This window comes from Drosophila gunungcola, chromosome 3R (assembly GCF_025200985.1).
Source record: "Drosophila gunungcola strain Sukarami chromosome 3R, Dgunungcola_SK_2, whole genome shotgun sequence".
Lineage (NCBI taxonomy): Eukaryota > Metazoa > Arthropoda > Insecta > Diptera > Drosophilidae > Drosophila > Drosophila gunungcola.
The window spans coordinates 25,064,661-25,076,028 of NC_069139.1; the positions used below are offsets into that span (position 1 = coordinate 25,064,661).

At 40.1% G+C, this 11,368-nt stretch overlaps 1 protein-coding gene across 1 annotated transcript; it reads left to right on the forward strand.

Moving 5' to 3' along the window:
* Window positions 1-617: 617 nt before the first annotated feature.
* On the forward strand, window positions 618-2,546 carry LOC128265048 (glucose transporter type 3). Its single transcript, XM_053000835.1, has one exon. The coding sequence runs from the start codon at window positions 874-876 to the stop codon at window positions 2,398-2,400; it is 1,527 nt and encodes a 508-aa protein (XP_052856795.1). The 5' UTR covers window positions 618-873; the 3' UTR covers window positions 2,401-2,546.
* The last annotated feature ends 8,822 nt before the right edge of the window (window positions 2,547-11,368 follow it).

The window sequence follows — 11,368 nt, forward strand, 5'->3', positions numbered from 1 at the left end:
AGAAGTACTCCCGGACAGACACCCGTACAAATTCAAAACACAGCTCCGGATGCGAGTCCGGAATAAATACCCACCCAAACTCAGAGCATGTGCATACGAGCCGGGAGCGTACAAATATTTGCAGATGCCAGTTTATTGCCGACTCGATGTCCCTTTGCAATTTAGCTGGGCGGTTCTGGGGGATTTGGAAATGCAATATTGTAAATCGCTCGCCCGCAATCCTCTCCATCCGTTGAGCCTAAGCAATTTTTGCTGCGAATAGCATAATGTGTTGTATAATTACTGGGCGTACATTTTGGTTAAGCGAATGCGTGGATAGTAATATAACTCCGCTCTTTTTACACTAAATTCATGTTGAATTACCATCCTTAAAATTAGACAAAAACAAATGTTAATATTCTATATATCATTTTTAAAGTCCATTAAGGCCATGCTTAAAAAAAAACTCAATTTATTATCCATATTTTCATGTATTTAAATGGTATATGATAAGGGTCACCAATTGCAATCCTATCGGTTTGTTTAGGTTTAAATTATACAAATAATCTTGTAGCTGATTTACCTTCTATGCCCGATTCTCAATCTAAGTAGGCAATTGCTGTTGAAAATTGCTGTCACAAAAATATACATCTTATGTATATAAAAACGCCATCTTACATATTCTCATGCATCTTTATTCAAACATTTGTTCGATTTGAGGAACATTTTCTTACGGATTTAATTACATCAACTAGTATTTTATATGTCCAGTTCTACAACTAAGTAGACATAATGATTTAGTTAAAAAGAAGTTTAAGTGCTACAAATATATATAATTGATGTTTAAAATTTGGTTGTAAGTGCTGACCATTCGGTAGCAAAAAACCTTAAAAGATGCAAATACCGGCGAAACAAGTATCGGAACCGGAGCCGCCCGCTCCCGAGCAGCCGAGGACTTCAAGGTGGTTCACAAGGCGCAGTTTGCTGGGGAAGAAGCCCTCCGAACAGTCCGGAAACTCATTCCACCCGCCCGTCAGCAATGTGGGCCTCTACAAGGCCACCTTCTACAGCAACATTGGGTCCTTTCTCTTCGGGATCGCAGTGGGTTGGTCGGGAGCGGCGGAAAGGTCGGTGATGCAGGGGCACAGCTATGATTTTCAGCCCTCGGAAGACGAATGGAACGGTGTGTGCATCCTGTTGACCCTGGGAGCGGCGGTGTGGTGTGTGCCCATTGGATTCCTGACGCGATGCTGCGGCTGCAAGCGCACCATCCTCATCCAACTGGTGCCCAATACGCTGGGATGGTTGCTCACCGTCTTCGCCAAGAGTATACCAATGCTGTACGCCGGTCGCTTTGTCCTGGGAATGTGCGGCGGTGCCCATTGCGTGGTGGTTCCGATCTACAACTCCGAGATCAGTCCCATTAGGAAACGCGGCGCCATGGGTGTGCTCTTCCAGGGAGCCTGCATTTGCGGTGTGATCTACAGCTTCATGATGTCCATTGTGCTGGAGCTGTGGATCATCAATTTTATGAATCTGGGCCTGCTCACACTTGGCCTGCTTCAGATACTCATGCCCGAGTCGCCGGCGTACTATGTGGAACGGGGCAATATTCCACGGGCGGAGGCCTCACTGCGTTTCCTGCGCGGCGCGAAGTACGACCCACGGAGGGAGATCGACCACCTGATGCGGACACCCACACGAATCGAGCACGACGTGCGCCAAGGACCGCTGCGGGGCTTCAAGTATAAGAAGATACGAAGGAGCCTGGCACGGGCCTTGGAGCTGGCCGTGCTGCAGAAGATGTGCGGTGCCCTGATCTTCATCTTCTACGGCCCAAACATGCTGGGCTGCCTCCGGATTCGGCGCGAACACGGTGCCTTTCTGGCCTTGGCGGTGGCCACGGGTTTTCTCATCTGTTTTTTCCTCGTGGATCGAGTGGGTCGCCGACCCCTGCTCATCATCTCCTCGGCCTTCATCTTCTTCGCCTCCGTTTTCCTGGGACTGTACTTCAAGGTATGGGTGACCATGGACTACGCCATCCTGCCCTGGATCGCCTTCTTCTTCATCGGCCTGTTCGTGGGCTCCTACACCGCTGGAGTCGGATCGCTCACCTGGCTGCTCAATGCGGAGATGATCGTGAGGCTCATGCGACCCGTGGCCTGCTCAATAATCTGCGCCTGCAACTGGCTGACCGCCTTCTTCGTCGTCTTCTGGTTCACCTTCCATGACATCAAGTGCCAGCCGTACCTCTTCCTGCTGTTCGCCATCATCGCGATCATTATCATGCTCTTCACCCTGGTCTACATCCCAGAAACCAAGGGCCTGACCTCGGCCAAGATCCAGCAGCGGATGGGCCGGATCATGAACCGACCAGCGCCCATAACCATCACGTCTAGCAGCGACTCGTCCAACACTTAGTCATTGTAGTCTCAAATAAATTCAAGTGTTACAGACGGTTCATCCAACTCGAAAAACGTTCTTTTGAGGAAAACGCATTTGAAAATTTGAACTCTTATAAAAAGCGCCAATAACTTTTGTAGTTTGACAGAATATCTATTTGAATATGCAAAATATACCTCCCCTAAGTGTCTTTCATTATATTCTGCTCGTTTGCAGTAGATTTTTATGCTAAACTAAAATGAGGATAATATTTATTTAAGCAGAGGTATATAGTAATTCATCTCATTACCAAATAAACAAAATAATAAATAAAGCTTAGGCAGCAACTTAAAGTTATTTTTAAGTTTAAACAAAACGTTACGATAAAACTTGAACATTTTTATAAAATTAAGATGAATAAAAAAAAAGTCAAAGTCAATATTAACTGAAAACCCCTTTTCAAAAAAAACCTAAAACCCTGTACAAAAATTAAATTCAAAGGATTAATTAAAATATTAATTTATAAGCTAAGTTCATAAAAACTGCCTGGGGTTCCTAAGGTAAAGAGGTCTTCTTTCGGTACTTCCGCCCTTGCTTGGAACTACATTGTCTTCAGCATTATTAAGCATTTATTTATGCAACTTGTGTGGCGACATTTTCTGTTTTTGCGCACTTTTCCTTGCTCGCGTAATTAAAAGTTATGTTTTACACTGTAAATTCATTGGCAGTGCTGGCACATTTATGAATTTATGCGCTGTGTGCGCTGAAAGCTGCGTTAAGGCGAACACAAACTGGAATCGGGTTCCACTGGTATTCTGGTGCGGGTATAAATATTAATTTGCATTTTGTCACATGATTTAGACGGCAATAAAGTTCAATTAATGAGCCACTGCAACTGGGGTCTCATTGAGATAAATGGCCAAGGAGGGGGCGAAGTGGGGCTCAGATGGTCGCCATTTATTTGCCTCGATCAGTGGGCATTAGTATGGCTGGCTATGCAAGTGTGCCGATTCACAGTGGTGCTCTGCGATCATCTCGATTTATCTATACGCAATTAATTGAATTCAACCCAAATTCCCCGCTCACCTGTCCGCCAGATATTTACCTTCCCACGAGCGTCGCATGCAAATCGGGGTTGACATTTTGCGGCAAATATACGAGCCACCATAAAAATAGTTTACGACTTTTAATTACGGACACAGCATGCGGTCGGGAGCCGGGAAAATATATAATGGCTGAGCCTTCGGGCCTTTGTCTTTCACGGGCTTCTTCCTGGCTAATTTATTGGGGTTTTAAGCCTCCATTTTGGTGGCTGGTCCTGGTCCTGGCCTTTGAAATTCCCCTGAATTATATCTCAATTCATTCCCCCCAATAAATTTGATAAATTTCTCATTTTGCTTACCTGCCCGCTGGGATCTTCCGATCTCCGATCTCGGATCGCCATGCCGCTGGATCGTAAATTAGTGGAGGACTCCGCCGAGTGCTCGCGGTCCCACAGGCTGATTAAAATGTTCAACTCGGCCTGTCTGGGGTTTCTCGTCCGTTAATTATGCACTTCTCGAGGAGAAATTTAAATGTTTAATTTCTTTAAGTGAAATGGAAAATTAATTATTCGAATGTGCGCCTCGAACGGAATGAACAAAGACCGTTCGAATTGAATTGTAATGAGCTGCATTCGCTAATTGAAATGACATTTCAAGCTCTTATCAGCACGTTTGATGCAAACTTAAAACATTTCCTATATTGTTATGAAAAATATATTGGATTGGCAAGAAAAATGATTGTTGATTTAACAAACATTAATAAATGCACTACATTTGTTCTTGGTAAAAGAATACTTTTAAAATGCATATAGCCGGCAATTTTTATTTGAAGAACTTTAAGAAATTAAATGGAAATAACTGAGAAAGTAAGAAATAAATTTTAAAATATTATAATATATTTAAAATATTATAAAGCTTTAATTTATTGATGAAACGGGTCGAAAGTTACAAATATTAAAGGTGTATTTATTTTTATGAATGCCTTATGATTTTCGTTCAATTGTGTATGCTGAAAGTGCGAACGTCACGACTTTTTTACCTTGTTGAGAGGTGTTTTTGTTAAATATATAGAAATTAAAAACACTATTATATTAGATAAAATAAATTACAATTAATTTTGATTAAAAGAGTATCCTCTTTATACATAGCAATGAAGATCTTGTAATATATGAAAAACAAGCCAAGTAACCCATCAGCGGTTCATCATTGTTTAACTAAACCTCCTTTAAAAGTCAGCATTGGATCAAGTGCTCATATGCGAATGTATAAATCCGCATCTGATAAACCCTGAAATACACTCAATTTGTGTCCAGACCGACTTCATTTCGCCTTGAGACGCTGGCCAAGGGAAAAAGCTGGAAGGGGCTGAAAAAAGAAGCCAAAAAGAAGCTGCCGCTGGGAAGCGCATGTGCATAACCGCCCATTTGCGTGGGCGAGGACTTTTCCTTGGCTGCGCTCCTGCGAAAAGGATGGCTAGATGGCTGAAGTCCACAGCCAACGAAGGTGAAACTGGAGTCCAAATCCACGAACGTGGCTCCAACTCGCCCACAAAGGCAAAGGCAAGTCGTCGTATTGATTTTAGTGGCGCATTTACGCGCGATTATCGTTTAGTCGGCGATGCCCGAAGTATTACGAGAATTGTTATGGCCACCGAAATGGCTCCAAACGATGCTCCCAGCAATTGCCAAGACCGAGACAGCGACGACATCGTCATCGTCATCGTCTTCGGATTGTGGCCACCAGAGAAGCTGAACCCGGAGCTAGACAACAACAGCCTTCTTGGCCAAGATTGGGGGTGGGAAAAAGCACAGAGTGGCAAGCACGATACTGCAAAAGTAGACGACGCATCTCGAATTTCTTTTGCTCCAAGTTGCCGTCGGGCGATAGCTAATTTCTTTTTGAACCACAAAAATTTAAATGAAATGAGAGAAAAGATTACATGTTTAACCTCATTGAGTGTTTTGCTAAGCTAATAAAATAAATGTGTGATATTGTTGTGTTTTTAGTTTCTGCACATCAAAGCTTTGGCCTGCCTTTTCTCAAAGCTGGTTCTATTTTAGTTCGAATTTTGTATAGTCTTTTGTTCCTAAGAAAAACGTAAAAAGTTACAAAAAAATATGACTTAAAAAGGGTCTTTATTTTGATTTGTTTGTAAAATGACACATAAAAATATATTTTTTCTCTTGTGAATATTAAGACGAAAATAAATGTGTTTGTAAACATTAGACAAAAAAATAACACATTTTATCAATATTCTATTTAATGATAATTGAATTAAATTTTTTTAAAAATATTTATCATTTGCAATAAAAATAGAGCTTTTTTAAATCAAGCTTCGATTAGGAATATGATCTGATTTAACTTAACAAAAGTAATGTTTAATATTTTGCTTATCTCTACAGAAACGTAAAATATCATTATAGTTTAAAATTTTAGTTTATGTCCTTAAAGGCTTGCCATAAAATTGGCGCGCCGGTGATCAATCAGAGCTTCTTCTGTGGGGACCCCGATCCTGAAGAGCTTATTAACACAATTACAAACGCTTTCTCCAGATCCAATCGATTGATCCAGCAAATATGGAAACCCGAAGAAAAGCAACCCAAGGCAAAAAGGGAGAAACGGTGCTAGGTCGAAAGGATGCATGAAAATTGCTTTCATATTTCAGGTGATAATGGTTTCCTTATGTGAATTTACAAAACATTAAAGCTCCTGCTGCTGTGTACGGGTATACATAATTTGGCCAGAAAGCAATTCACGTTAATGGCGCAAAATCCCAAAAGGATAAGGCGGCGAAAAAAGTGCTCGCCACCCTCCCCCCCCCCAATTTTTCCTTTTTTCAGCTGCTGCTGTTAGTGAACGGAAACGGCGAAGGGACATCCGAAGATACGGGCACGATACGCGATTCGGAGGGCGGGACTTGGGATGTGGGATGTGGGATGTAGGATGAAGGACCTTCAGCCCCCATCTTCCCGGCATGGCGACGCCACCGCCTCGTTGTTTATTGTAATGGGCGTTGTACCGGCGCCGCAGGACGAAGGACCCGTCCCCATCCGGCTTTTTGGGAGCTGCGCTCCCAGCCAAGGATATACGAGGCCATAAACGAGATTAAGAACGCTGCTGGCAAGCGAAAAAAACAGCAAAAAGCAGTCCAAAACCAAGCAAGTGGAACCGAGCCAGGTACTTGGTCCTTGCTCCTCGCTTGGATTCGATTTTCTTGTATTGGTCTTGTGGGAAATGCCAAGAATAATTTCGTGCATCTCTTTACATTCCACTCCCACAGTCTTGTTTATTTTTTACGCTCAACCAGGGCTCAAGGATTTGAATTTAACCCTCGAGCCAGGACCTTCTTGCCTAGCTGCAGCTCTTACCTGTTTGGTTTCTTTCATTGCCGTTCCAAGTGCAAATTTTCAAGCTGATGATAATAACCGTGAAATATGAAATCTGCAAAGTGCTCCGTTCCCTTTTTATCCTCCTGGCAATTAACCTTGGTCGCATTTTTACTGGCCGCATCCGTTGCGGTGGGTTAATAAGTGCAAAAAATGAGCACCTCACCAAGGACACCTGGACATAACAATGAATTGTCCTTGACTGTTATATTACCGATTTTTAGTAGGGATTTTTAGAGCACAAGTGGTGTCCGGTGCAAAAAATACACGTCAAAAGGACACACTTGGAAAAAAATCGACCTTGGCTTCTATGGAAATATAACATCAAAATGCTTAAATAATCCTCCCTTTCTTTGCGTTGAAAAACATATATGCAAATCTCTTCGTTAATCACTGTTTAAAATATTGCTATTGTAAGTTATAGTATGACACAAATCCGTTATTATTTTTTGTCTTATGATAGGAAAAAAAAGAAATAGAATACCCTTGCTCTTTTAATTAATAAAGAAAAGAAATAGCAAAAAGCAGCTTAAGATTCTTGTGCTGTAACTAATTTAAATCCAAAAAACTTAAATTAATCCAAAAAGCGGTTTACCTGTTTCTAGGTAGCCTTTTGATGGCTTTCCATGCCAACGGACACCATCCTGTTGAATACAAATATGCCGCGATGAGCTTAATCCGGCCATTCAAATGTTTATCTTTCAATATGGAACGTCGTTAAACTAAAGACAAAACGCGGTCTGAATTTCCAACTACTTAAAGGCACTGGAATTAGACAAGAGCCGGCGAGAGCAACTGTAACAGCTGCAAAAAATTAAATGCAAATTAGAAAAACTCTCAAAAAACGCAATCGCATTAGTCTCAGATGTGAGAAATGTGATATAGGAATATATATCCGGCCCACACCCAGCAGATAGGACAAGTGCGGCTGTGTGTGCGAGCTGGCAAAGTAATTTTTCTTGAGACTCCCCAGCAGAAAAAGCAATTTTGTAAGCTGCTGGGCCGAGGTCGAGGTTTGTGGGGGCAGGGAAAGCCGCAGGGGGAGGGCAGCGAAAGGATATGGAAGAGCAAACCCAATTTCCTTCCCGGCCAAATGGAATCCGCTGGCTACGTGCGCCCCAAGAAGCGCGCGCGTCTTCCCAATAAATCTTCTTTACGAGCGCACACTCTGGCAACAATGGCCGTTCCACCACCCTGGACCCCCTGGCACACCACCCGCAAGAACACCTCCCCTTTGCCCGACCACGGAAAATGAACCTAAGCAAACTATCTGAATGGCATCTCAGACCCTAAGACGATGCTGCTCCCGAGGAGCTGCACAGCGAAAAATCTTTACAAAGAACAACATAATCTTAATTGTATTTATACGAAAATAAAATATTCACCAAGCACCCAAAAGGTACTTGTAATTAAATTTTACACTTTTTATACTTATTATAAAAATATTTTTTTTTTTAAATTACCATTAAATTTAATTATCATACCGATAAGTACAATATATTTTTAAACCTAAAATCCTTATTAACATATGTTAAAAAATACCTTAAATATATTGTGCTAAATATATTTTGGACTCGTAAGTCAACCTTCAATTTATAATAAAAAGTTTCATATTGGCATGAAAAATAACAATCCCATAAATATTAAGGTTTGTTTTTGTTATAGCTTGTTTGTTGAAGAGGTAGTAGTTTTCTCGTAATAAGCCGATTTACAAACTCAAAATATGAATTTTTAAAAATCATAACAAGCATATGTTTTTGTTCAAAAAGGATTTGCCAAAACAAAAAGCACGACTTTTGTCTACAATTGTTTCACTATTATAATGATATATATATACTAAACTGTCTGTAGAAAGGTGACTACTTTCCTAAAATTTATTTGAATGAAGTACCTATGAAATCAAATATAAAATAGTTATAATAAATATTTTAGAGACTTAATGTTACGTTATTTTATGAAGCAGCTTACCCAAATTTTGTTTTATATTTAGCTTAAAATATATTGATTTGTTTAATTACTATAAAGCTGGTAATTTTTTATTCAAGTTTTGTCTGTTTCTAGAATCCTTGGTATCCCCTTTTTTCCGAGTGTAAACAGTTGGCTGCCAAGAAATGCGGCAAAAAGCAAACAAACGGTCGAGGAAGGCGCCTGTAAGGGTGGGTTGCCGTTCGTGCGATGGCGATGGCGCTGCGATGGCAGCCAGCCAGCCATCCAGCCATCTTCTCCTGCGCCATCGTGCTCCGGCACTCAGGAATTCCGCACAGCCACCCCGGAGAAGTTTCCGACTGCCTCGGAGTTGGCGGCAGCTGCCTCTGGATGCGAACGCACGAAATGGAAAAAAATGGCATTTAAGAAAAGCGAAACGAGAAAAATAAGGAGCTAAACGACTTTGGAAATTCCATTTGAGCAAACAACAGGCAGCTCCTCCCACTCAACCCTCACGAAGAAAAGTGGGTGTCCTAGGGAAAGGAGGAGGCTTCTGCCAATAAATGGAAACAAGTTCAACCATTGAACCAGGCTTTAAGTTGGTTACTTACGTCCACTGCATTATTGTCTTAGTCTTAAGCAATGATATATTCATATGGTTTTTTAATTCCTAAAGATAAGATTTGTACTTTAATTTATTTAAGCACTTATAATTTAATTAAATGAAAATAGCTTGTTTTTTAATTCATATGATCACTTAAGCTGCACGTCTGTAATAAATTTACAAATATACAAAAAAGCGTGCTTGAGCTACATATTCGAAAATATAGTGAACAAGTTGTGGGCAGGAGCAAAGAAGCTGCAATAATGCAAATGGCAAAAGACCCGAGTCATCGTCATCCGATCCAATATTTGCGGCAATAAATAAATTTAATGTACAAACTCCGTGCATGCAAGAGAATATTAAAAATGTAAATTATATTCTGCCCAGAAGCTGCTGCCAAGCACGCATATTCAAACCAATATCCCCGGCAGCCCACCGCCCACATGTGCGCTGCGCATTTGCATAAATATAATTACGGAGCGGAATATTAAAAATTGCATACAGTTGGAAAAAATATTCATGCGCAAATTGAAATTATTATGCTGAAGGCCATTAAAATGCGCAAATAAAGTGAGTCAAGCAGATAAAAAATGGAGGAACTGAGGCTGCCTTCATTTGAGACCCTAAAATAGATTATAAACAACTAAATATAAAATGCAAAATAATCTTCTAGGCTTAAGTCTACAAACTGATATATTAAGAAATATTTAATATTATTTAACAACAATTATTAAATTTGTCTAAGTACAATCATGTTTCTTTTGAAGTATCGAAATCTATTTAAAGAAATAAATTATGTAACATTTATGTTTACGAACTAAGAAACTCGTAACAAAAACGGAAAAAAAAATAAACCATTCAATAAATTGAACCAAAAGTAACTGCTAAAGTTTTTGCTATATTTTGTACCATAATTAAATTAACGATATTTTTTTTTGTTTCAAATTGTTACCAAGCTATTCCTTAACTAAAAATTATATTTAACAAAAAAATATTCTTAAGGGGCTACAACCTCACTTGTATTAACTGCTTTCAAGAAAATGTGTGAGCATTAAGGGCTCAAAAGCGTTCGAGAAATTTGGGAAAGCATCACACGCAAGCCAATCGAGCGGTTAAAAAGGGAGAAACGAAATGACTGAGATTCCTTTCCTTTTTGGAAAGGTGGAGCGGAGCAAGGCATTCATATTTATGCCTGGCCAGGACATCGGATGCTCGCACATCAGCTTCGATAGAACACCCAGCGTACGTGTTAATATCCCCGAGTGGCACGCACGGAACCATTGTAAAAATAAAATGCCATTGCAGTTGATTTCAGGGCGAGGGAATGTGGGAGGATACGTGGAAGCTGAACAAGTCCTGATGGGCGTGGCAGTTACCATGCGGGACAAGTGGTGCGTATTCATTAAAACTTTATAATCACCAAACATGAACGATACGTGATTCGATTGCCAAGTGCCAGGGCCATTTATCGAGCATGAACCTTCGACAAAGGGCTTACAGGGAGGCAGCTATCAACTGAACATATGGGAATGTTGAAAGAGTGTCAGGCTAAAGCAGTTTATGGGTAAACTTAAACCTTAATCTTACCTCTTTAGATTCTGTACTTTAACAGAACTTAAAGCTCCTCTTCATACATGTTTCTTTGAGTACCACCACAAAATGGTAATCTTGTAATAGTATTAATTAATTAATTTCGAATTATATTTTGTATACGTACAGATAGTTAAATCTGGTTTTAGAAACACGTAAATAGAAACGTCATTATATCTTCCATTTGCGTTCAAATTGCAGTAAAATATTAAAAAAAAAATAATGTACACACATTTTTAGTAACCAAATACCTAACATATCTTAAGATAAATAAAAACCTTAACCTTAGGAAAAGGTACCCTTATATATTTCTCTTTGGTAACATTAAAGGTACCAACAAATTGTTCCTAGGTGCAAGTAGCTAGATACACTCCAACACTGGTTTTGAGCCACAAACTAGAGAAATACGGACTGAAAATTTCTACTTATGTTGAACGTCAGAATCAAGATTAATTAAA